General features: G+C 44.0%; 2 protein-coding genes across 8 annotated transcripts in view; one reads left to right on the top strand and one right to left on the bottom strand.

Moving 5' to 3' along the window:
* The window catches only part of RNF170 (ring finger protein 170), a 42,547-nt gene extending 28,137 nt beyond the window's left edge, over nucleotides 1–14,410 (bottom strand). For 2 of the 6 annotated variants that reach the window (XM_004046966.4, XM_055349175.2), the window contains exons 1-2: nucleotides 13,627–13,863; nucleotides 4,861–5,004 (exon numbers count right to left, since the gene is read on the bottom strand). In XM_004046966.4, coding sequence (XP_004047014.1) covers nucleotides 4,861–4,997 — 137 coding nt within the window. In that variant the 5' untranslated portion in view covers nucleotides 4,998–5,004; nucleotides 13,627–13,863. Of the gene's footprint in view, nucleotides 1–4,860; nucleotides 5,005–6,435; nucleotides 6,559–13,626; nucleotides 13,864–14,382 lie in introns of those variants that run through there. The other 4 variants (XM_063709304.1, XM_055349176.2, XM_055349174.2 and 1 more) reach the window with 4 other exon arrangements.
* The window catches only part of HOOK3 (hook microtubule tethering protein 3), a 131,869-nt gene continuing 121,210 nt past the window's right edge, over nucleotides 14,027–24,685 (top strand). Inside the window, exons 1-2 of one of the 2 annotated variants that reach the window (XM_031013584.3) lie at nucleotides 14,027–14,331; nucleotides 23,278–23,363. In XM_031013584.3, coding sequence (XP_030869444.1) covers nucleotides 14,275–14,331; nucleotides 23,278–23,363 — 143 coding nt within the window. In that variant the 5' untranslated portion in view covers nucleotides 14,027–14,274. The remainder of the gene's footprint in view (nucleotides 14,332–23,277; nucleotides 23,364–24,685) is intronic. The other variant, XM_055349172.2, reaches the window with a different exon arrangement.

The following is a 24,685-nucleotide window of genomic DNA, read 5'->3' as shown; positions in this document are numbered from 1 at the left end:
CCCTTCCCCAATACATCATGATTACCTCAGTAATCACGATTACTTCACTGATTACCTCAGACAATGTCCAAGTAACCGGGAGCACATTATGTAACTTGAAAAGATGTCACTGTAGGCTGAGTAAAAATTTCATCATTTATCTCCACCCACTGTCCCAGTGACCCCAGTTCTGCCCACTGCGCCTGGCAGAATAAATTTAATTCTTTTTTTTTTCTTTTTTTTTGAGATGGAGTTTCGCTCTTGTCACACAGGCTGGAGTACAGTGGCGTGATCTCGGCTCACAGCAACCTCCGCCTCCCAGGTTCAGGAGATTCTCCTGACTCAGCCTCCGAGTAGCTGGGGTTATAGGGGCCCACAACCACACCCACCTAATTTTTATATTTTTAGTAGAGACGGGGTTTCAGAATGTTGGTCAGGCTGGTCTCGAACTCCTGACTTCCAGCGATCCATCCACCTCAGCCTCCCAAAGTGCTGGGATTACAGGCATGAGCCACTAAGCCTGGCTCTAATTCTTTTTTTTTCTATTGCTGCTGCACAAATTAAAATTTTAATTCTTTAACAAGACCAAGCCCTCATCACAAACACAGTTTTATTGTCCAAGAGTCCCTTCCCTAAGCTAGACATCCCTCCTTCCTTCAAGCATTTTATATGATTTGTTTCCACAGCTTTCCCTATTTTGACAGTCTCCCCTGAATGTTTTCCAGCTTAAAATGCTAGTCCCAAACTGAACATAATGCAGATTTGACCTTTAGCTATTAATTTTATAAAAGTAGCCTATACAGTTTTCAGCATCTACAATATACAATTGCCTTATTAAATGAATTCTCTTTTTTTTTTTTTTGAGATGGAGTTTTGCTTGTTGCCCGGGCTGGAGTGCAGTGGTGCGATCTCAGCTCACTGCAACCTCTGCCTCCCGGGTTCAAGCGATTCTCCTGCCTCAGCCTCCTGGGTAGGTGGGATTACAGGCACCCACAACCACACCTGGCTAATTTTTGTATTTTGAGTAGAGACGGTGTTTCATCATGTTGGCCAGGCTGGTCTTGAACTCCTGACCTCAGGGGATCCACCTGCCTCAGCTTCCCAAAGTGTTGGGATTACAGGCGTGAGCGACTGCTTCTGGCAATAATGGAAACTTTTTAGTTTGGGCTTCACATCATTCTAGTCTGGAGATGTGGAGAAAAAACTTTTATTATACAAATAATAAATATTCATAGTAGAGAAATCAGAAAATAATAGAAAAATATTTAAAATAAAAATAGCTGGGTGTGGTGGCTCAAGCCTGTCATCCCAGCACTTTGGGAGGCTGAGGCGGGCGGATCACGAGGTCAGGAGATCAAGACCATCCTGGCTAACACGGTGAAACCCCGTCTCTACTAAAAATATAAAAAATTAGCCTGGTGCGATGGCGGGCGCCTACAGTCCCAGCTACTCGGGAGGCCGAGGCAGGAGAATGGCATGGTGTGAACCCGGGAGGCGGAGCCTGCGGTGAGCCGAGATAGCACCACTGCAGTCCAGCCTGGGCGAAAGAGTGAGACGCTGTCTCAAAAAAAAAAAAAAAAAAAAATAGTCTTCGCCGGGCGCGGTGGCTCACGCCTGTAATCCCAACACTTTGGGAGGCTAGGGCAGGTGGATCCCCTGAGGTCAGGCGAAAGTGCGAGACTCCGTCTCAAAAAAAAAAAAAAAGGATGGAGTTTTGCTGTTGTCGCCCAGGCTGGAGTGCAATGGTACGATTTCGGCTCACGGCAACCTCCACCTCCTGGGTTCAAGCAATTCTCCAGCCTCAGCCTCCCGAGTAGCAGCACTACGGGCATATGCTACCACACCTGGCTAATTTTCATATTTTTAGTAGAGACAGGGTCACCATGTTGGCCAGGCTGGTCTTGAACTCCTGACCTCAGGTGATCTGCCTGCCTCAGCCTCCCAAAGTGCTGGAATTACAGGCGCGAGCCACCGCACCCTGCCTCTCTTTTTAAAAATGCATCTGTGTAACTGAAACTTTGCGCTGTTAGACTATCTTTCCATCGCCTGAGAGCCACCATTCCGCTCTCTGCTTCTGTGAATTCAAATGTTTTATATTTTACAGTTAAGTGGGATTGTGCAGTATTTGTCTTTCTGTGCCTTATTTCAGTTAATATTATGTCCTCCAGGTGCATCCATGTTGTTGAAAATGGCAGAATTTCCTTCCTTCTTAGGGGCTGAAAAGTATTCCATTGTGTATACAGAGAGATCTATATACTCACACCACATTTTCTTCATTCATTCACTAGTGAACACCTAACTTGATTCCATATTTCAGCTACTGTAAATACTGCTGCAATGAACATGGGAGCACAGATATCTTTTCAACATACTGATGTAATTTCCTTTTGATATATACTACCCTGAAGTGTGATTGCTGGATCATATGGTAGTCCATTTTTAACCTTTTGAGGAACCTTCATACTGTTTTCCACAGCAACTGTGCCATTTTATACTCCCCAAAAAAGTGCACCACAGTTCCCTTTGCTCCACACCCTCGCCAATGCTTCTTTCATCTTTATTGTTTTCATCTTTTTGATAACAGCCATCCTAAAAGATAAAAGGTTTTTTCTCATTGTGGTTGTAATTTGCATTTCTCTGGTGATTAGTAATGTTGAGCATTTTTTCATAAACCTTTTGGCCATTTGTATGTCTTCTGTTGAAAAATGTCTATATAGGTCCTTTGTGTATTTTTATTTTTTTGTTTTGTTTTTTCTGAGACAGGGTCTTATTCTGTTGCCCTGGCTGAAATGCAGTGGTATGATCATAGCTCACTGCAGACTTGACTTCCCAGGCTTAAGTGATCTTGCCATCTTAGCCTCCAAGTAGCTGAGACTACAGGATGCACCACCACGCCTGCCTAATTTTAAAATTTTTTGTAGGCCAGGCACGGTGGCTCACGCCTGTAACCCCCCGATTTTGGGAGGCCGAGGTGGGCGAATCAACTGAGGTCAGGAGTTCGAGATCATCCTGGCTAACACGGTGAAACCCCGTCTCTACTAAAAATACAAAAAATTAGCCGGGCGTGGTGGTGGGCACCTGTAGTCCCAGCTACTCGGGAGGCTGAGGCAGGAGAATGGCGTGAACCCAGGAAGTTGAGCTTGCAGTGAGCCGAGATCACGCCACTGCACTCCAGCCTGGGCGACAGAGTGAGACTCGGTCTCAAAAAAAAAAAAATAATAATAATAATAGAAAAGGCCCAAAGACAGAGCCCTGCAGCAATATACAATGTCCTTCTATTTGGTGTATATTAAAACATTAGTCAGGAATCCTAAGAACAACCTGCTTAGTGGAGTTCACTTAACTCTGCTATCATCTAGTCATTATTTCCCCCATGACATCCACAGTGTATCACCAGTATCAATCACTCTGGATTATCACTCTATAAAATACCCGATTGAAATCAAGATAATGTTACCCTAATAAGAGACTATCTTGGATCACTGCAACCTCTGCCTCCCAAGTTCAAGTGATTCTCACGCCTCAGCCGCCCAAGTAGCTGGGATTATAGGCACCTGCCACCATGCCCAGCTAATTTTTGTATTTTTAGTAGAGACAAGGGTTTCACCATGTTGGCCAGGCTAGTCTCGAACTCCTGACCTCAGGTGATCCGCCTGCCTCAGCCTCCCAAGGTGCTGGGATTACAGGCGTGAGCCACCACATCCAGCCTAAATTAATTTTAGAATCAGGTGCAGTGGTGCATACCTGTAGTCCCAGCAACCTGGGAAGCTGGGATGGGAGGACTGCTTGAGTCCAGGAGTTCAAGTCCAACTGGGGCAATGTAGCGAGACCCTGTCTCTAAAATAAATAAATAGGCTGGGTGTAGTGGCTCATGAGTGTAATCCCAGCACCTTGGGAGGCTGAGTCGGGTGGTTCACTTGAGGTCAGGAGTTTGAGACCAGCCTGGCCAACCTAGCGAAATCCTGTCTCTACAAAAAATACAAAAAATTAGGGCCAGGTGCAGTGGCTCAAGCCTGTAATCCCAGCACTTTGGGAGGCTGAGGCAGGTGGATCACCTCAGGTCAGGAGTTTGAGACCAGCCTGATCAACATGGAGAAACCCCATCTCTACTAAAAATATAAAATAAGCCGGGCGTGGTGGCGCATGCCTGTAATCCCAGCTACTCAGGAGGCTGAGGCAGGAGAATCGCTTGAACCCCAGAGGCAGAGGTTGTGGTGAGCTGAGATAGTGCCATTGCACTCCAGCATGGGCAACAAGAGTGAAACTTTCTCTCTCAAAAAAAAAAATACAAAAAATTAGCCATGTGTGGTGGCATGTGCCTATAATCCCAGCTATTTGGGAGGCTGAGGCAGGAGAATCGCTTGAACTCAGGAGATGGAGGTTGTAGTGAGCTGAGATAGTGCCATGGCACTCCAGCCTGGACGACACATTGAGACTCTGTCTCAATAAATAAATAAACAAATAAGTAAAAAAATTAAATTAATTCTAATATTAGTTCCCTTTTTACTATACAAGTCTTTTTTTGCCTCAATTTTTCCATTTAAAACTGAAAGTATTTTGCACTTATCATCTATATCACCTACAAGTTGATGGATTTAATTATGGAAATTAAAGTTTTTTACATTGCCATACGCCAATAGAAAATACTAATATTTTATTCAAAATGTGGATGATGAATTTAATTATTATTTGGTAAGACAGCTGATGACAGGAAATATATGTTAGCATTCAAAGCCCCGTGGAAAATAAAATACCTTAGTAAACATCTACAATCACTGAGATCTGTTACTTGCTGTTCATATTAAGTATTATACATTATTAGGGGTCAAAAAGTCAGCAGCCCTTGCAAATCTACTCAATTCTTTTGTCCTTAAATCTCACCTGAAAAGTGCATATACCAGGGTAGCAATCAAAGCGAAACTGACCACAACCGCCACAAGTACTTGGTCGCTTACTCCTTCTATAACTGAATCATCATCCAGTTTCAAACTTTGAACTTCACCTTGATATTTGGCCATTCCAGGTCTAAAATAAGAAGAAACAAGATGAGAGTTACAAATGACACAGTGAAAATGAAATATACTAATAAAAGCAATGTAAATATAACTGACTTCTAATATATTTGGTTTCTGATAGGCTGCAATTAAGTACAACTCCAGTGGGGACTGATGGAGTTCTTTAAAATTTGCCAGACACATTATTTTGTGGAGAACAAAATTCTATTTCTATTTTTTTTGGATGGAGTCTTGCTCTGTTGCCAGGCTGGAGTGCAGAGATGCGGATCTCAGCTCACTGCAACGTCCGCCTCCCGGGTTCAAGCAATTCCCCTCCCTCAGCCTCCCAAGTAGCTGGGACTACAGGTGCGCACCACTACGCCCGGCTAATTTTTTGTATTTTAGTAGAGACAGGGTTTCACCGTGTTAGCCAGGATGGTCTTGATCTCCTGACCTCGTGATCCACCTGCCTCGGCCTCCCAAAGTGCTGGGATTACAGGCATGAGCCACTGCACCCAGCCAAATTCTATTTCTTTTAAGGAAAACAATTACTATAATTTATCATTTATTTATGTATTTTTTAAAAATGTTTTTTCCTCTTCAAGCTTAACCCCTTTAAAAAAAAAAAAAGCCATTCTTGGGCCAGATGCAGTGGCTCACGCCTGTAATCCCAGCATTATGGGAGGCTGAGGCAGGCAGATCACCTGAGGTCAGAAGTTCGAGACCAGCCTGGCCAACATGGTGAAACCCCGTCTCTACTAAAAATACAAAATTTAGCCGGGTGACGTGTGCCTGTAATGTCAGCTACTCTGGAGGCTAAGGCAGGAGAATCGCTTGAACCTGGGAGGCAGAGGTTGTAGTGAGGCCCAGAGAGCACCACTGTACTCCAGCCTGGGAGACAGAGCAAGACCCTGTCCCCCGCCCCCCAACCTCCCCACCCCCCCACCAAAAACAATAAATAAATAAAAGCCATTCTTATCCAACTGCTCTCTTCTTATTCCTGAATACCAAATAAGTTCTCTAAATAGATCAGATCCCTCTTCCCCCTCACAGCATGTGTATATCTTGTGGCATTTCCCATGTATTGATAGGAAAGGAAATATATTATAGTTTTCTGTAAGCATTCTCATATTCTCTAGCATATGCCTTGTACACAATAGGACCTAATAGATATCTGTTTAAATAAAAGTGACTTACCATACTTACAGTGTTATAATTTGAAAAGTAAAAGACATTTAGGCTATAGAACATTTATAGCTATACTAAAACTACTTGAAATAATGAAAATTCTGGTGCTTGAAAAACTATTTGTCCACCTGAAACTAAGCTCAGCTTATGGTTCAGAATTCTTTGAACTGCTTGGAATACAGAATCACTCTGATGCTGCATTTCCTTATGAAGAGAAAAGGGAGGATAAGAAACTTTCCTTCCTACACTCTAAACTAGAGAAAAATGGTAGTACCTAATTCTATAGGTATGAGGGGAGATAGCCCAACCAAACTGGAGTCCAAATATCACAGGTAGTTCACATTTTTTTCAGACAAAACAGGAAGTGTCAAAGTCTTATAAGACACCTAAAGAGAAATTAAGGAAATATTCAATTAAATATATATGAATAATTAAAATAAAGTTCTGCATTTATGTAACTTATTGAGCTGAAAAAAGTTTTATTCAATATCATCACTAATCAGGTATTTTGAGTATAGACGTCTTAATACCTTTGAAAATCATCTGAACTGGCTGCAAGAAAATTACCACTCATGGAAGAAACCTACGCAAACAGATGAAAGGCAGCTTTCATCAGCTTTACACGGACTAATCGCCTGATATATGGAACTTTTAATGACTGGTTTCAAGTAACTATTACGAAGGTGCACACCAGGAAACGCACAGAAACAGCTCTAATTGCAGTATTTTCATTCAAAAGAACAGTTAAATGAGCTGCCAACTGAACCGAAGAGCCTCAAATAAGCTAGGGGTGGGCCACGGAGTCAATTTAGGTTTTTATTTCATCAGGTTTCCTCTCTTAAAATTAGAGGTGCTGTAGCTGTTTAAAAAGTCCTAAGGGCACTGAGAACTACTTGCATCTGCTCAAAGATAACCCAAATGTTATCCTCTGTGTCAAGATTTCCAACCTCTAATTACCTCACGGAGCTGTGAAGGTTAAAACAAATGAACAGAGGTGAAAGTGCTTTGTAAGTTAAGTCTATCAACAAATGCATTGTAATTATTCCTACTCACATTTTCCCCTATGCTATACATTTAGGCCGTTTATTATTTTGTACTTAAAAAAATGCATTACATTTGTTTCTATGTCCTTCAAGGTGCAACCAATGGTAATGCAAATAAATTATACTGTACAACATATATATAATATATATTATATATAAATATTTGACTACTATGTGATTATATTCTTTTTTTTTTGAGACTTTTTTTTTTCTTTTTTTGAGACGGAGTCTTGCTCTGTCACCCAGGCTGGAGTGCAGCAACGCGATCTCGGCTCACTGCAAGCTCTGCCTCCCGGGTTCTCGTCATTCTCTTGCCTCAGTCTCCCGAGTAGCTGGGACTACAGGCGCCCCCCACCACACCCGGCTAATTTTTTCTGTTTTTAGTAGAGATGGGGTTTTACTGTGTTAGCCAGGATGGTCTTGATCTCCTGACCTCGTGATACACCCACTTCAGGCTCCCAAAGTGCTGGGATTACAGGTGTGAGCCACCGCACCCGGCCTGTGATTATACTCTTAAGATATTGCTTCATGTACATTTCCAAGAGCTCAGAGATCCAGGATAGTTAAGTATTGCATGTCCATATTATTTTATTTGCATCATTTGACAGCAGATATTCCCAGTGGTGTTGAGAGGAAAAGAGAAGGGCACTGCATTTTCTTGTCCCATGGAAATCCCAACAAAAGGCAGGCTGTCAAATGGAGATCTACTAATGCCATTTGACCTGCTTGTTGGGGGCTTTGACAGCACAACTTCTGCCATAGTTTCTCATAAAATTGGAGTAAAAAAGCAACTGCAGGTGCTAGTGGCTCAAAAATGAGGTATTGTACCATCACTTCAGTTTGGAAAGAGGCTGGTCTGATTTATAACTCCAGAAGATAAACAGGAAACAAAATTTCCTACTTGGGGAGATGACATAATACCTCAGTCCTGAAAATGAATTCCAAAATCAAGGACTTCTGTTCTCCAACTTTTGTTGTTCACAGTCAGTGATTATCCAGAACTAAACAGTGCTGCTGATTCTGTCCAACCATACAGGCTCTAAACTGAAGCCCAAGCAGTTGTTGCTTGGACATGAGGAGCCCTGAATTTTAGTTCCAATTCTGTTACAACAACTGTGTAAAAGTAAATAAAATTCAAACGTTTTTAGAACCTCCAAAGCACCTTAAGCCTTGAAAGAGATATGACTATGATCTGGGTCACGTAACATGTTTACAATTCTGTTTCTTAGATTTTTAGCTTAACTCTTCCTCATTGTTCTTGTTCTATAAACAACTAAAAAAAGACTAAGTCTTTTTTTTAAAAGAGACCAGATCTCCTCCTTCTAATTGCTGATTTTTATTACAGATTAACTGCCTCCTTTATTGTCCTGTACCTAACTCAGACCAGATGGTGCCCCAAACAGGGGTCTCATGACAGTTACATTCTTTCTTCCCTAAAAAACGCACCTTGACTAATCAGATCATTATAACTGTACATTAAGCCTTACATTAAGATATTAAAATTCTGTTAAATGTCCCTAAATTTTGTCTATATAAACAATCCCAAATGTCTATACTTACGAGCACTGACTTCCATGCTTTTAAATCTGTCCTTTCCCAGGTGGCCTGTCCTCAACCTTTACACTTAAACTCTCTTTAAACTCGATTTTGACCTTTTAAATTATTTTAGGTTAACAACTGTGACTTTATTTCTTCACTTCCTTCTACTGCTAAATTTCTCTGATTCAGAGTTTCGGAATAGAGAAAAAGCCACATCAAAGCTAACATTAGAGTGGTTATCAGTGAGAAGCTGGACTGGCAAAGCCAGACCATCATCCTCCCTAGGACACAGTTTCACAGTTTCAATTCTTTCAAGTATGGATTACTTTAACAAGAAAAATAAAGCCAATACTTGCTTCCTCTCTTGATATGCAAACTGAGCTTCAATGCCCGGTCAATGCCCATTCTCATCTACCACCCAGTTGCTCAGTTTCCTGACGGTGCCTACTCTGGAGGCACCTACACTGACCTAAGTGGCATGACTGGCATGTCAACTGCTAAACACTCTCACTACACCACAAATTTCCTTCTTGAAAAACAGATATTGCTCAAATTAATATTTATAAATTTTTAAAATTTATTTTTTGAGACAGGGTCTTGTTCTGTCACCCAGGCTGGAGCGCAGTGGTGCACCCTTGGCTCACTGCAGCCTCGACCTCCCAGGCTCAATCAATCTTCCTGCTGTGACTACAGGTGTGCACCACTAAGCTCAGTTAAATTTTTTATTTTTTGTAGAGATGGGTTTCACCATCTTGCCCAAGCTGGTCTCCAACTCCTGGGGTCAAGGAATTTACCCACCTAGGCCTCCCAAAGTGCTAGGATTATAGGCGTGAGGTAGCACGCCCAGCCAAAAATTAATGTTTATTGGTGCCAAATATTTACAGAATCCACAAGTGACTACAGTTCAGTTTTAGAATATGTAGATACTGTGCTCAATTGCTTCACCCTCAAAATTTTATTATTATTAATCACAGAATGTTAAGCACTTAGTTCCAAGCATATAAAGTAATATCTTACTGGATTTATTTTTTCATGTTATTTGGAGGCTCTGTTGCAGCGTTTTTTTTTTTTTTTTAAACCCTAGATTCAGGCCAGTGCTGTGATTCACGCCTGTAATCACAGCATTTTGGGATGCCGAGGTGGATGGATCACCTGAAGCCAGGAGTTTGAGACCAGCCTGGCCAACATGGTGAAACGCCATCTTTACTAAAAATACAAAAATTAGCCAGACGTGGTGGCACACGCCTGTGATCCCAGCTACTCGGGAGGCTGAGGCATGAGAATTGCTTGAACCTGGGGGGCAGAGGTTGCAGTGAGCCAAGATCGCACCACTGCACTCCAGCCTGGGTGACAGAACAAGACCTTGTCTCAAAAAACTGCCCAGATTTGATCATTACACATTGTACATATTTGTATAAAAATACCACAGGTACCCCATAAATATGTACAACTATTATACATCTATAAAAATTAAAAATACATTTTTAAAGAATGAATTCCTTTCAGTCAGGAATCGTATCTTATTACTGTTAGTAGTGCGCAGGGTCTTATATGTTATAGTGGCCACTAAATGTTGTTTACATTAAACCCAAAAACAAGGTTATTAAATGTATAGAACATGGGATGTAATCTATTTCATGGTATCCTGTAAAATATGAAAAGAAGAGTTACTAATACTCGGTTTTGAACTGTTTAAGATTCACAAAAACTGAACCCCATCCATCTTGGAAACTGTGCAGTGTAACTGATAGAAGTTTGCAGAGAAACTGGCTTTGCTATTGCTCAGCTGGCTACATCTTATTGAGCAGTATCTTCAGACAGCAAAGAAGCACAAGTTCCAGAGTCAGACAGCCCTGGACTTACATAAAGTTTCAGTCTCAGCTTCCTCATACGTAAAAGGCATTAGGTTGAACCATATCAAACTGCCACTCTTTTTTGGGGCGGGTGTGGCAGGGGAAGTGCTTTGCCTTGTGAAGTTTATAATGAGATAATGAAGGTAAGGCATTTAGCATACTGCTTGGCACATCATATAGGCTCTCAATAAATGGAAGCTACAGTGTTTGGTTAATATTATTAACAACTGCCAAGGAATCATGATAAAACTAGCCATGTTTTGATATGATAAAAACTAGCCATGCCTGCCCCAGAGCTGCTCCACATAGCATCTCAAACTCTCTTTAATCACAGCTCTAAGTATGTGTTCCCTGGGAAGGCAGGATGCAATCTGGAGCACTGTCACACAGGACATGCCCTCTTTAATCTGATAAGCAGCTGTGGGTGAGAACTAGCCTCCAACTAACCGGAGTAACCAGACAGCTAAGACAAGTTCAACTCACCTCTCCTCAGGCATTTCCAAAGCTTTCAGGGAAGGAAAAAAAATAAAACACACAGAGAAAATAAGAGAAAAATAGGAAATTTCGGGACTTCCTGGAACAAAGGAGAGAATCTCAGTGTCTTTTTACCCCAAGGCTCACGTAGAAACTCGGCAGCCACATGGCTTCTGCAATTACTCACATCCAAAAAGTTTTTACTAATTTCTTTCATCAAAGGTAACTGGAATTACAAAATGAAACCTCCAGAACAACGCAACATCATGCACAAAAGCACTGTGGAAATGCAGCCAAGCCTGAAAAAGGAGACTTTAGGTCCATTGTGTCAAAGCCTTGAAAACCGGGGCCACTGGAGGAAGGGTGCTCAGGACGGCACAACCACAGTCGCTCCAGTAGGGCCAGCATCTTATCTGCCCATCTAAAGACAAGCTGCATGTGAGTGAGGAGTAAGTCAATGTGACATATACTCACTGACTTCATTCACTTGCCTACAAGATTATATGTCACTTAAAAGTGCTAGAGATTCGACAGAAATAACCTGATAAGGAATGTAGGAACTCTAGTTTGACAAATATCCAGAGGCACCAACACAGGAACCAAAGACAGGCGAGACACACGTGTAATTTTTTTTTTTTCTTTTGAGACAGATTCTCGTTCTGTTGTCAGGATGGAGTGCAGTGGCGCGATCTCGGCTCACTGTAACCTCAGCCTCCCGCGTTCAAGCGATTCTCCTGCCTCAGCCTCCCGAGTAGCTGGGACTACAGGAGCCCGCCACCACGCCCGGCTAATTTTTGTATTTTTAGCAGAGACGGGGTTTCACCATGTTGGCCAGGATCTCTTGACATCGTGATCCGCTCGCCTCGGCCTCCCAAAGTGCTGGGATTACAGGCGCGAGACACCGCGCCTAGCCACGTATGTGTAATTTCTAAAGGTTTCTCTGCCCTTGGTGTAGGGAAGAATGTTTGAAAAAAAGACCATTGAGAATACTTCAGGTAAGTTTTTTTTTTTTTTTTTTTTTTTTAACACTTACAAAATACTAAATGATCAGGGGTCAACTATCAAGTGGTACTCTGTAAGGCAACCTTAAAAACTCAATGCTGGCCCAGGCTCGGTGGCTCACACTTGTGATCCCAGCACTTTTGGGAGGCTAAGGCGGGCGGATCACTTGAGCCCAGGAGTTTGAGACCAGCCTGGGCAACATAGCGAGACCCCCTCTCTACAAAAAATAAGAAAATTAGCTGAGCATCGTAGCCTGCACCTGTGGTTCCAGCTACTTGGGAGGCTGAGGTAGGAGGATCACTTGAGCCCAGGAGGCAGAGGTTGCAGTGAACCAAGATTACGCCACTGCACTCCAGAACGAGACCCTTTCTCAAAAACCACCATCAATAACAACAAAAAACCCCACTCAATGCTGTCTTGGCAGTTTTCAGTGCTCAATGAGAAAACCTACTCTTAATGGAAAAAAAGTGGGGGAAAGGGGTTCCAGGAACTACAAAGCAAAGTGTGTCCTGGGAAGTTAGCTTTGTTGCACTCCAAATAAAAATTTGGCATTGGCTGGTAGTTATGCATACTCTACGCATCGACAATTCTCTAAGGACTCCAAGGTGCGTGTCCTGGAAATTCCAACACATTTGCACTACGTTCCAGGTACACTAGAATGTTTATAGCACTGTTCTGAGTGGCCTCAGTCTGAATAAAATGCCCAACCAGAGTAGAATGGATTCACTGTTCTATTCACACTGGAATACTAGGCAACAATTAAAATTACCTATACATACACAGTACACCAATTTAATACTGATTGAAAACCACAAAACAACACACTGTGATCCACCCGCAAAAGTTCAAAAACAGGCAAAGGAAAACGACATCGCATGCACACATAGATGGTAAAGCTGTAAGGAAATGATCACACTAGTCAGGCTAGGAGACAATCAGGCTCCGAAAGGAGCACAGGGCATGGGTGAGAAACTCCTGGGGTGCCGGCAATGCTCTTTTCGTTTTTATCTGGGTGTTTTATTAATTCTTCTTTAAACGTGTATGTCGTATGCACTTTTCTGCGTATGCTATATCTGTTAAAAATTTATCGGCAGCCCTGCAGACAGATTCGTGCCTCTAAAGAGGTGGAAGCTCCAGAACGATCCGCCTCGCTATTAAGTGAAGCCAACTCCGAACGCTGAGAAACGCAGGCCCGGGGTCGGCCGGTGTCCTTACGGATTGGCGAACGGGCGCACACCCCTCCTGCATTAAGGAGAGTTCTCAGGGTCACGCTCCGAGCGACCCTAGAGGGAGCGGCGGTGTCCTCGCCGCCGGCCAAACCCACCTAGAGCCGCTCTCCGCGTCGGCCCCTCCACCGTCGCCGGCGACTCCGGACAGCCGCGGGGCGATTCTGGGGCTTCCAGACGAGGGAGGGGCCCAGGGGGAAGGAGACGGCGACTCCCGCCGCCCCGCAGAGCCTCGGTGGCCAGAGCTACCCCAAAAAGGCCAGACCCCGCCGTCCGCGGCTCCGCGGGCCCCGATAGGGTGGGCGTGGCCGCCGCGCGCGGGACGTACCTCTCCACCGCGAAGGAACTACCTCGCCAGTTCCCGGCGACGGAGGACAGATTATTTCCGGGACCGCTCCCGCCACCCCTCCCGGGCAACCCACTAGACGTCCCCTTTCTAATTTGGAGAGCGGGTGCGGGCGCACGCGCACTGCCGAGCTTCCGCGAGGGCGCGACCGGACGGCGGAGGAGGACCCGTCGCCGCAGCCTCCAGGGCGGGGCGCGTGCGCGTGCGCGTGCGCACCTCGACACGCAGCGAACTGGTGGCGGGGGCGCGCGCGGCAGCAGGGGCGGCGGCGGCGGCCCGGCGGCGCGGGTCGGCCGGGGCGCGAGCGTGCGCAGTGGCTCCTCGGCCTCGGCTCCAGCCAGGGCGGCGGCGCTGGGGAGGAGCGGTGTGGGCGGCCGGGGGCGGGGACGCGGGGCGGCGGGCGTGTCCGAAGTCGCGCGCGGCTGGCGCGCGGTCCCGAGTGAAAGGAGAAGGAGGGGCACTGGGGGTGACGGTGCGGAGCCGCTGCCAGCGCTGGGCGAGAGTCGGCGGCCGGATCCGAGGAGCAGGCGGGCCTGAGGCCGAGTCAGCTGCGCGGGCCCCCGACTCCCCCGACAGAGCGCCGGCGGTGTCTGGCCAGGCGGTAGGCGCTGCCTGGCCGCGGCGGGGAAGATGTTCAGCGTAGAGTCGCTGGAGCGGGCGGAGCTGTGCGAGAGCCTCCTCACTTGGGTACGTGGGGGCCGCGGGCCGGCGGGAAGATCCCCTCCCCCCGCCACCTACCGGGACCCTCCACGCGCGGCCCGCGGGGCGAGCGCTGCGGGCGACGGTGCCGTCACATCCGGGGCCTGGGGCGGGCGGGGCGAGGAGGCTCGGCCCAGGGTCCGAGAGAGACTTGCCGGGCCTGAGGCGTCGCTGTTCCGGGCGGACCCCGGCCGGGGCTGGGCTGGGAACGCGGCGGGCGACTCTGGGATCCGTGCGGCTGCTCGCAGCTGGGGCTGCGCTGCGCTCCGGGGGTGGCCGAGCTTGACTGCCCCGCGTCCGGGACCCGCCGCCGCTCCTCGCCTTTGTTGCCGCGTTCGCGGAGGACGGGCCCGGCTCCGGCCCGGGAACTGAAAGGACCTGTGAGGGAGCGTGGGGAGAATGCGGGAGGCGCCCGGGGACCCCGTTTCGGATGCAAGGCGCCGCTGGCGGTGGGAGTGCGCGAGGGGCGGACGCCTGTCAGAGGCGTCGGGCAGACGTTTAAAGGAGTCTGGAGGTGTCTGGGCGTCAACAATGGAACTCGAAGGCCTTGGGGGACAGAGTCGTGGGATTCTGATTTTGAATTCTTAAACGGTTTTAGATTCCTCATACTTTGAAGTAAATACGTGTTCACCTCTCACGTCAGCTGCCGCGCCTTCCTGAGGCCGGGTCTTCAGGACGCGGCAGGGGAACCGACGCCCGGGTTCCAGTCGTTCTCGCCGCGGCGCGGCCGGGGAGGGGGAGGGATGCGCAGAGCCCGGGTGGACCCCGAGCTGCCTTCGGGAGCCTCCGTTTCACTCATTGCTGAGAATGTTAATTAAATGTTTACGGATGTGTTTATGGAGGCGACTACAGCATTTGTATTACTTTTAAAGGTAAAACACGAATGTGAGAGAAATTCTGTTTAGCGGTGTCTTGGGTTACGAGTCAGGATCCCTGGAGTGTAGACGTCACGATCCTGTGCAAGGCACTTTGCTGGAAAGGCTGGAGAAGTATTGCATTACGTTGGTTGTTAAAAAAATTAATAAAAATAGTCTGAGGTTTTTATAATTTGGCTACGTCACGAATCAATTTCTGTCCTCTGAAACATAGACTTGGTAGAGCTTGAGTAGCCAGTTGCATATCAGACCATTTAGGGGATTTCAGATCGTTAGCAGTAGTATGTAGTTAGCGTGCAGCTTACCCTTCTGATGAGTTCTCCCTCCAGGCAAGGAGATGGCTTTCACTGCTGTATTTCAGAAAAGAGGAAGACTGGTAAGTTGTATAATGTGGCCGAGGTTTTTGACTAGGCAGGGGAGAGAGAGAGGAAAGAATTACTAAATTCTTTGATGTTGTGGAAGGAATAGATTTGGCAGAATCTGTACATCTGTAAACAGAATGCTGAGGAACTTAAGATTTAAGTTTTTGAGACTGTGCAAGTAGTGCTTCCCTTTATGCTAGAAGAAGCAGCAAGAAGGCAAAGATGAAGCTAATTGAATCTAAGTAGGGCTACATTGTTTAAAATCTAGGGAGAAAGAAGACATGGAAATAGGTGTACAGAGGCTCCTTAACTTGCGATGGGGTTACATCCCGGTAAACCCATCGTAAGTTGAAAATACCGTAAGTTGAAAATGCATTTCATACGCCTAACCGTCCAAACGGTAGCTTAGCTTGGTCTACCTTAAACGTGCTCAGAACACTTACCTTAGCCTACAATTGGGCAAAATCATCTACCACAAAACGTGTTTTATAATAAAGTGTTGAATATCTAATGCAATTTATTGAACACTGTACTGAAAATGAAAAATATAATGGTTGTATGGGCACTCAGAGTATGGTTTCTACTGAATGTGTATCTTGCATCATTGTAAAGTTGAAAAGTCTTAAGTTAAACCATCCTAAGTTGGGGACCGTCTGTATTTGAAGGGTATCCACAAAATATGGTAGGTAGTAATTGCATTTATTTAAGTGAGAAATGCTGATAAAAATATACATGAGAAATCTTAGAAGTTTGAAGGCCTACTGACAGAACTTGACAACATGAGAGAATCTATTTAGAATCTCCTAAAATGTCAAGAAAACGAGTAATCCACATTATCAGCTGTAGAGAGGTCAGGGAGTATAGTATTGTAGAATAGGCTTTTTGAAATGTCACTGGAAACTCATCAATGAGAATTTCTGGATAAGATTAGAGATTATCAGTGACAAAATTGGAGGGCAGTGTTCATGAAGATGTACAGTTCTAAAATTTGGAAACACTTTAAAAGACATGTTTCAAAATAGAGTTTAAATGCTGGGTTTGTTCTCTTTTAGCTGTCATTATAAAAAGCAGAATAAATGTTTCAATGAGCAATGTTTGATGACATTTAAATGTATAATATCACCCCTCCTATCTGTAAGCCAGATTAATGCTAAGCACAATTCTAAAACCAAATGCAAGCAAAAATGTACACATACGCTCCAAAGAAAAGACTCATTTAGATTAATTTTCTTGATTTTATGTCAGCTTCTAGTCAATTTGGTTGTGTGGGGGGTTTTGCTCTCACACAGTAAGCTAGAAGGTGACTGACACTCAGCAAAACGCAGACAACTGTCAGTGACAGACAAGATCTAAGAGCTGAATGATTCCGTCTTTGGGATGACAGCCTTATGTACTTCTAGAGCCTCCATGTTCAAGTTTTGAAGATCATAATTATGTTCCTGAGTATCAGATAAAAGTTTGTTTTCACTACATAGCATTTAGTTTGAGAATGGAGAGATGTATATAGTACATTTTAGAAATTATTCCACTAGAAATGGCTAAAGTAATAAAAGCTCAAGTACTTAAAGGGATGATTCTGTCACCTATACAGAACTCAATGGAACGTCTCATTGCCTCACATGCTGGATAAATTGCCCTTTTATCAGACAGCCTACTAGCCCAAGAACCATATGTACCAAATTTTTTCAAAAGAGAGAGTTACAAAAAGAGTTAAGTATCATCTTACCAAGGGGAAACATCTTAAGCTTAAATTCCAAATCAAAGTTTATGCAAACAAGTTCAGCAGGACATGCTTGAAAATTTCCACTGTGCCTCCTCTCTCCACCCTCTGAGTCAAAGTTTGCCCTGCCTATTACACCTGTGAAGCCTAATTTCTTGAACTGTATGTGAATCTCGATGAAAAGATAGCACTTTTCCAGGTTTTAGAGACTGAAAAACGAAGTCTACAATGCTATCAAGTTATGACAAAAAAAGTCATCACATAGGCTCGGTACACTTTGGGGTAACCTAGCAACATTAACATATCCTTATTGTTTTCATATTACTTATTTGGCAGCCTATAAAATGCATACGAGTATATAGAATTGGGGGTGGTATAATTATTATGGTGGTATCTCCCCCATTCCATTCTCCTCTGCCTGACTCGATTCTGCCAACAATTTTTGTCCTCTAATGGAAGAATAAGTCACTGATGTTCAAAAGTTAAAGTACTTAAAAAGATAGTATAGCATAAGAGTACATACAGGTTCTGACATTAGTCAGCCTGGGTTCAAATCCTAGTTTTGTTCTATACTAACTGATGTGACTTTGTAACTTCACCTCTGTGTTTTGATTGCATTGATATTTAACTTTATGTTTGCTAACTTCACCAGAGATTCTCATGCTTTAGTGTTGATCTGCATCATCTGGAGAGCTTGCTAAAACACAGATGCCCAGAGTTGCTAGTTCTGTAGGTCTGGGCTGGGCCTGAGATTTTGTATTTCTAATAGGTTCCCAGGTGATGCCATTGTTGGTAACATAGGGACCACATTTTGAGAACCATGGCTCTAGAAAATTATTTGACATTTTGCGCTGGATAGTTCTTTGCTGTGTGGGCACTGCACTATGCGTTATGTTTAATAGTAGCATCCCATTGCCTCAACCAGCTAGATGACAATAGCACCCAACTCACAGCCAAAAATGTCTCCTCGGGAGCAAAATTATCCATTGCTCTAGAGATAGTAAATTCCAGGTGATCTCATGCTTTACTCTTCTCATGCTTTTGTTGGGGAGGGGGAGGTAGAGGTTGGGTGGTGGTAATAGAGCTTCTTGGAATTAAAAGAAAGATTATAACCCTTCAGGTAGAGTTTCATGCCTTAATGCAGTTAAGTGCAATTGTCTTTCAGTTTTATTGTACTGCTATCCTGAAACAGATGTTAGCTCAGAGAACTGGTATGTGACAGATTTTTAAAAAAAAGGTACAGTTTACATACCCATAAAATTCATCCTTTTAAAGTGTATAATTTTTTGGTTTTTAGTATGATCACAAGCTTGTGCAGTCATCATGACTATCTAGTTCCAAGAACATTTTCATCACCCCAAAAATAAACTAGGGGATAAATTTTCTTTAGGATCTGTTTCACTTTGGTCTTGCAGCAGAAGTGGACATCTCTGACCCTTATGAGCAACTGTGTACCTCAAGGGCTAATACAGAGAAAATAATTGAATAAAGCCATGTTTTAAAAACAAAAATGAAAATTTAGCTTCCCTAAATCCCAAGAGAAAAAACAAATCAAGTCTTCTTTTTTTGGAGGTGGAGTCTTGCTCTGTTGCCCAGGCTGGAGTGCAGTGGCACAATCTCGGCTCACTGCAACCTCCACCTCCTGGGTTCAAGCAATTTTCCTGCCTCAGCCTCCCTAGTAGCTGGGATTACAGGCACGCACCACCACGCCCGGCTAATTTTTGTATTTTTTAGTAGAGACGGGGTTTCACTATGTTGGTCAGGCTGGTCTTGAACTCCTGACCTCAAGATCCACCCGCCTTGGCTTCCAAATGTTCTGGGATTACAGGCGTGAGCCACCGTGCCAGGCCCAGATCAAGTCTTAACAACTAAGTTACTTGCTTTTTTGAATTACCTGCTTTGTTGAGTTGCTTCTTCTGATTGGCCAGAGGCTGTTTTCCAATCTTGCCTCCCTTCCCTTTCGTAGTGCTTTAGATCATAGGATACCAAATGCCAAACCAGTGCCCAGCTGTGTAAGAATTATTTGATGAACTTGTTAAAAATAGATCCCCAGCTTCCTACACACAGATTCTGATTCAGTAGGGGGAGCCAAGAAATGTGTATTCTCTCTCTCTCTTTTTTTTTTTTTTTTTAAGACAGGGTCTCACTCTGTTGCCCAGGCTGGAGTGCCGTGGTGCAGTCACAGCTCACTGCAGTCCCGACCCCCCAGGCTCAAGTGATCCTCCCACCTCGGCCTCCTGAATAGCTGGGACTACAGGCGTGACCCACCACACCCAGCTAATTTTTGTATTTTTTGTAGAGACAGAATTTTGCCATGTTTTTCAGCGTGGTCTCGAATTCCTGGGCTCAAGTGATCCTCCAGCTTTGACCTCCCATAGTGCTGAGGTTACAGGTATAAGCCACCACGCCCTGCCAAAATGTGTATTTTCAAACCTCCCAGATGATTCCCCTACACACCAGGTTTGGGACCATTGCTTTAGACTTTGCAAAATACCTCATGGGCATTCATTTTCTCATTCATTCTGAAGCAACACACCCTTCTATAGGCTATTTTTCCCCAGTCTTTCTTTATATGGAAAAACTGATATTGAGAGAGATGAAACATCCTGTCTAAATGTACAGGGCAAAACTAGGGATTAGAATTAGCTCCTTTCATTCAAAGTGGCGTCCACTGAGGGCTTGTTCGTATCAGGCATTGTGCTGAGGTCAGTGATAAAGAGAAGAATGAGACATAGTCCTCACTGCTGCCTCTATTTTTCCTTCTAAACAAACCTACAAGAAAGATTGGGTTTTCTTTTTTGAAAATGGGCCATTGAGTTGGCAACTGTAGAATGAAAGCAAGTGCTTATTTCTTTTACTAATGAGCAGGCAGCTGGAGATAGTATGGAGTAAAATTCAAAATCAGTTCCCGCAGATGGTGTTTATTTGTTTCATGTATTCATTTACTAATCATTTATTGCACCTCTACCAGGTGTTAGGTTTGTGTCAGGGCAGCTTGGAAGGATCCTCTTATCAGCTTTCCCAAATAGACACTTAAGTAAAAACTTGCTATGAGGATCTTTAAGATAATTCCCTGGGCCTCTACCACCATAACTGTCTCTACCTGCAAAACTCTCCTGTATTATATACGAAGAAGCTACTGACTGTACTGTTAATAGTTGTCTTTTTTTTTTTTTTTTTGAGACGGAGTCTCGCTCTGTGGCCCAGGTTGGAGTGCAGTGGCGCTATCTCGGCTCACTGCAAGCTCCACCTCCCGGGTTCCCACCATTCTCCTGCTTCAGCCTCCTGAGTAGCTGGGACTACAGGCGCCCGCCACAGCGCCGGACTAATTTTTTGTATTTTTAGTAGAGACGGGGTTTCACCGTGTTGGCCAGGATGGTCTCATCTCCTGACCTCGTGGTCCACCCTCTTCAGCCTCCCAAAGTGCTGGGATTACAGACATGAGCTACCGTGCCCGGCCAATAGTTGTCTTTTAAAGATTTGATAAATGAGGTCGGGCGTGGTGGCTCAAACGCCTGTAATCCCAGCACTTTGGGAGGCTAAGGCGGGCGGATGACGAGGTCAGGAGATGAGGACATCCTGGCCAACACGGTGAAACCCTGTCTCTACTTAAAATACAAAAAAGTTGGCCGGGCATGGTAGCGGGCGCCTGTAGTCCCAGCTACTCGGGAGGCTGAAGCAGGAGAATGGCGTGAACCCGGGAGGCGGAGCTTGCAGTGAGCCGATATCGTGCCACTGCACTCCAGCCTGGGCGACAGAGTGAGACTCCGTCTGAAAAACAAAACAAAACAAAAAGATTTGATAAATGATACGGTGCGGAGAAGTAGCCACTCACCCACCGTTAGTAAGAGAATAAATTGCTACAGTATATATTTAGGGCAGTTTGACAGTTTTATCAAAAACCGTAAAATGTTCATACACTTTTTGACCTAGCAGTTTTACTTCTTTTCTAACCCAATAAATAAAAATATGTGTGAAGACATATGGTCACCTGAGTGTTATTCCCAGTATTCTCATTGTCTGTACCGAGTTTAGCTTCATCCGTGTTAGTATATAAACCTACTCAAATGGGTCTTCCTGTCTCTTTCCCTCCACTCCTTCCTTCATACTGCAGCCGGTATGATCTTTTTTTTTTTTTTTTTTGAGACGGAGTCTCGCTCTGTCGCCCAGGCTGGAGTGCAGTGGCATGATCTTGGCTCACTGCAACCTCCGCCTCCCGGGTTCAAGCGATTCTCCTGCATCAGCCTCCAGTGTAGCTTGGACTACAGGTGTGTGCCATCACGCCTGGTTAATTTTTTGTGTTTTTAGTGAAGAGACAGGATTTCACTGTGTTAGTCAGGATGGTTCTGATCTCCAGACCTCGTGATCCATCGGACTCGGCCTCCCAAAGTGCTGGGATTACAGGCATGAGCCACCGCCCCCGGCCAGATCTTATATTAATACAATGCAAACCTCATGGCTCACTTTCCTGGTTCAAATCCTTTGCTTACTTTATTCATAGAATAAGGTCCTAATGTGGCTTCTAAGGTTTTACATGTTAATTCTTCAGTTTTTTGCCCTGTCTTTCACCGTTTTAATTCTCCCCTGTTCTGTTTCTTCCTCCAATTCTTACCCCTACCCAATCTGTACCAAGCTGCTCTTCATACCTAGATTGCATCCCACTTTCACTTCTCATCTTTATGCCTGCTTTTGACACTTCTATTATACTGTTTCATTTTTCCTAGTTGTAAGTTCTATGAGAGGATGGCCTGTGTCTGTCTGTTCTCAGGGATTGATTTCCTTCTAAATCCTGAGTACACTACTGGGTAGCAGGCTCAGCTACATTTTCTTACTTTGAGAGATAATTTATACTATTAGGGAAAGTACATTTCTTGCCTACATCATGTTGATTAGTACAAAGTTTCAGAATATATTTGAAATCAAAATGAAGTGAATATCTAACCTAACCATTCTAAGTGTGACTTCTACATCTGTGTAAAGATATTTGGCCTCCGAGTAACAAACTGCAACCTCACCAGATGTAAAGAATAAATGAATTCATCTCACATACCGGGAGGCATCAAGATTTTTAAATTCAGTAGTTCAGTTTTTACCTTTAGGACATAGTTCTTTTTTTTTTTTTTTTTTTTTTTTCTGTTTCTTTTTGCGGGGGGTGCCGTGGTGGAGGGGATATAGTTCTTTCTAGCTCTTCTCTCTGCCTTTCACTGCATTGGCCTAATCTTAAGATGATTGCCTTTGTAGTCATGAGATGACGGCTCACAGTAATGGAGGCAGCATACTTAAATCAATAGGAGATTGGCTTTTCTTTCCCAGAAGCATCTCCTTATCTCTCTTTAGTCCAAATTGTCTTTTCCCTGTGTGTCCCTGAGTCAGTCACTGGTAGAGGGGATGAAGGTGCCATGATTTTCACAGATTGATCTTATGTGAGTAGAATGGATGCTGGGAAGCCACCCAGTATCCACCACGATTTCTCTTTTACCAGTGGGGAAAAATTACAATAATACTTGGCAGGACATTTCCCTTAAAGGCAAAAGTTTCCAATTAGACTTCTTTTTAAAATTTATTCCAATCCCTAAGATGAGATAATCACCAAAAAAAAAAAAGCCTAAGAAATTTTCAGCCAGGTGCGGTGGCTCACACCTGTAATCCCAGCACTTCAGGAGGCCGAGGTGGGCAGATCACCTGAGGTCAGGGGTACAAGACCAGCCTGGCCAACATAGTGAAACCCTGTATCTACTAAAGATACAGAAAATTAGCAGGGCGTGGTAGTGCGTTCCTGTAATCCCAGCTACTTGGGAGGCTGAGGCAGGAGAATCACTTGAACCTGGGAGGTGGAGGTTGCAGTGAGCCGAGATCGGGCCATTGCACTCCAGCCTGGGTGACAGGGCTAGACTCCGTCTCCAAAAAAAAAAGCCTAAGAAATTTTCTACAGAGGTAACCACACAGAATCTCTTTCCCCCCCTTTTTTTCCCTTCAGATCCAGACATTTAATGTGGATGCACCATGCCAGACCGTGGAAGATTTAACGAATGGGGTTGTGATGGCCCAGGTTCTTCAAAAGATGTAAGAATAAATTGCTTATCTTTATGTGTATTCTTATGCATGGATATTTGTTAGGTTGAAAACATGGATTAAAAAAGTACTCACATGAAACGTGTGTAGAGTAAGAGTTGTAGGCGGCAGCAGCACTAGTTTTGATGGAATGTACTTATTAGGTATAGATTGGGTTGCAAGTTTAATAAGGGCTGTGATTGTGTTAGTACTCTAATGGTTTTAGCAGAATTATTCTTGTATTTTTTGGCATATGCTTGGCAGAAATTTTCTTGTTAGTGGCCAGATTTTGCTGTTACAGGGGTATCTAAGATGCTTACTCCATTTTTCTTTAGGATTTTGCTGAAATATCATCTCATCAGTGGCACCTGCCCTGAGTACCCATATAAAATAGCAACGACAATTCCCTTATACTTTCTATCCCCCTTAAGCTTTTGTGTTCTTCTTTCAAGTTTGTAACACCGTCTGATATACCATATATTTGGTTGTTCATTCATCTGCCCCAACATCCCCAAACACATATACACAGAATGTAAACTCCACATGGAGCCAGGGAATTTGTTTTCACTGTTGTATCCAAGCAACAGGCGAATGCGTGGTTTTATGTTGAACCATATGAAATTGTTCTTCTTTATAGGTCAAAATGATCAAAATCAGCAGTTCCTCCTAGTTTAATACGCATTGTGGGTGTTTATGTTTGTTGAGTGACTAAAGGAAGGAGTATTTGTTTGGGATATATAAAGCATACCCAATTCTTCATAACTATTATGAAAACATAATAGTTATGAAATTGATATTATATGACTATCAGCTTTTGACCTAGGAATTTTTTAAAATAAAGGATTATGTGTGAATTTAAGAAGTCATTGGGTTTGTTGTAATTTGCAGATACCTTTATATTTTGAAGCCCTGAACACTTGTCAGCCTGATGATTTTAAAAGATTTACGTGTCACTAGCTGGGTTGCCCTGCATTTCTGTTGAAAATCAGTGTCATTATTAAATGAATTATTGGTTTTCTTTGCAATTAGCTACATAGAGTTGCCATAGAGCTCAGATGCCAACATTTCAGATTATCTGTCTCTTTGCCTTTAGAACTGGGGACTCGTGTTTGAACACTACAGCTTGTTTTTACTTTCTTCTATAACTTAAAATGCATGGTACATTTTTCCAGATATATAGGCACACAGATTTTTTAATGAAGCTCAAGAAGGCTCATTGGAAACCTGGCCTGCCCTGGTTTGAGCACTCTGAGAAGAGTCATCTTGTCATTTTCATGGTCCCCTCTGAGTGGTGCCCTAATTTTAGCTTTCCCATTGTCTAGAACATTTCACTC

Source organism: Gorilla gorilla, chromosome 7 (genome assembly GCF_029281585.2).
Source record: "Gorilla gorilla gorilla isolate KB3781 chromosome 7, NHGRI_mGorGor1-v2.1_pri, whole genome shotgun sequence".
In the NCBI taxonomy this organism is placed as follows: Eukaryota; Metazoa; Chordata; class Mammalia; order Primates; family Hominidae; genus Gorilla; species Gorilla gorilla.
The sequence above is the reverse complement of the archived record's forward strand: the minus strand, read 5'-3'. Positions and strand labels throughout refer to the sequence as shown.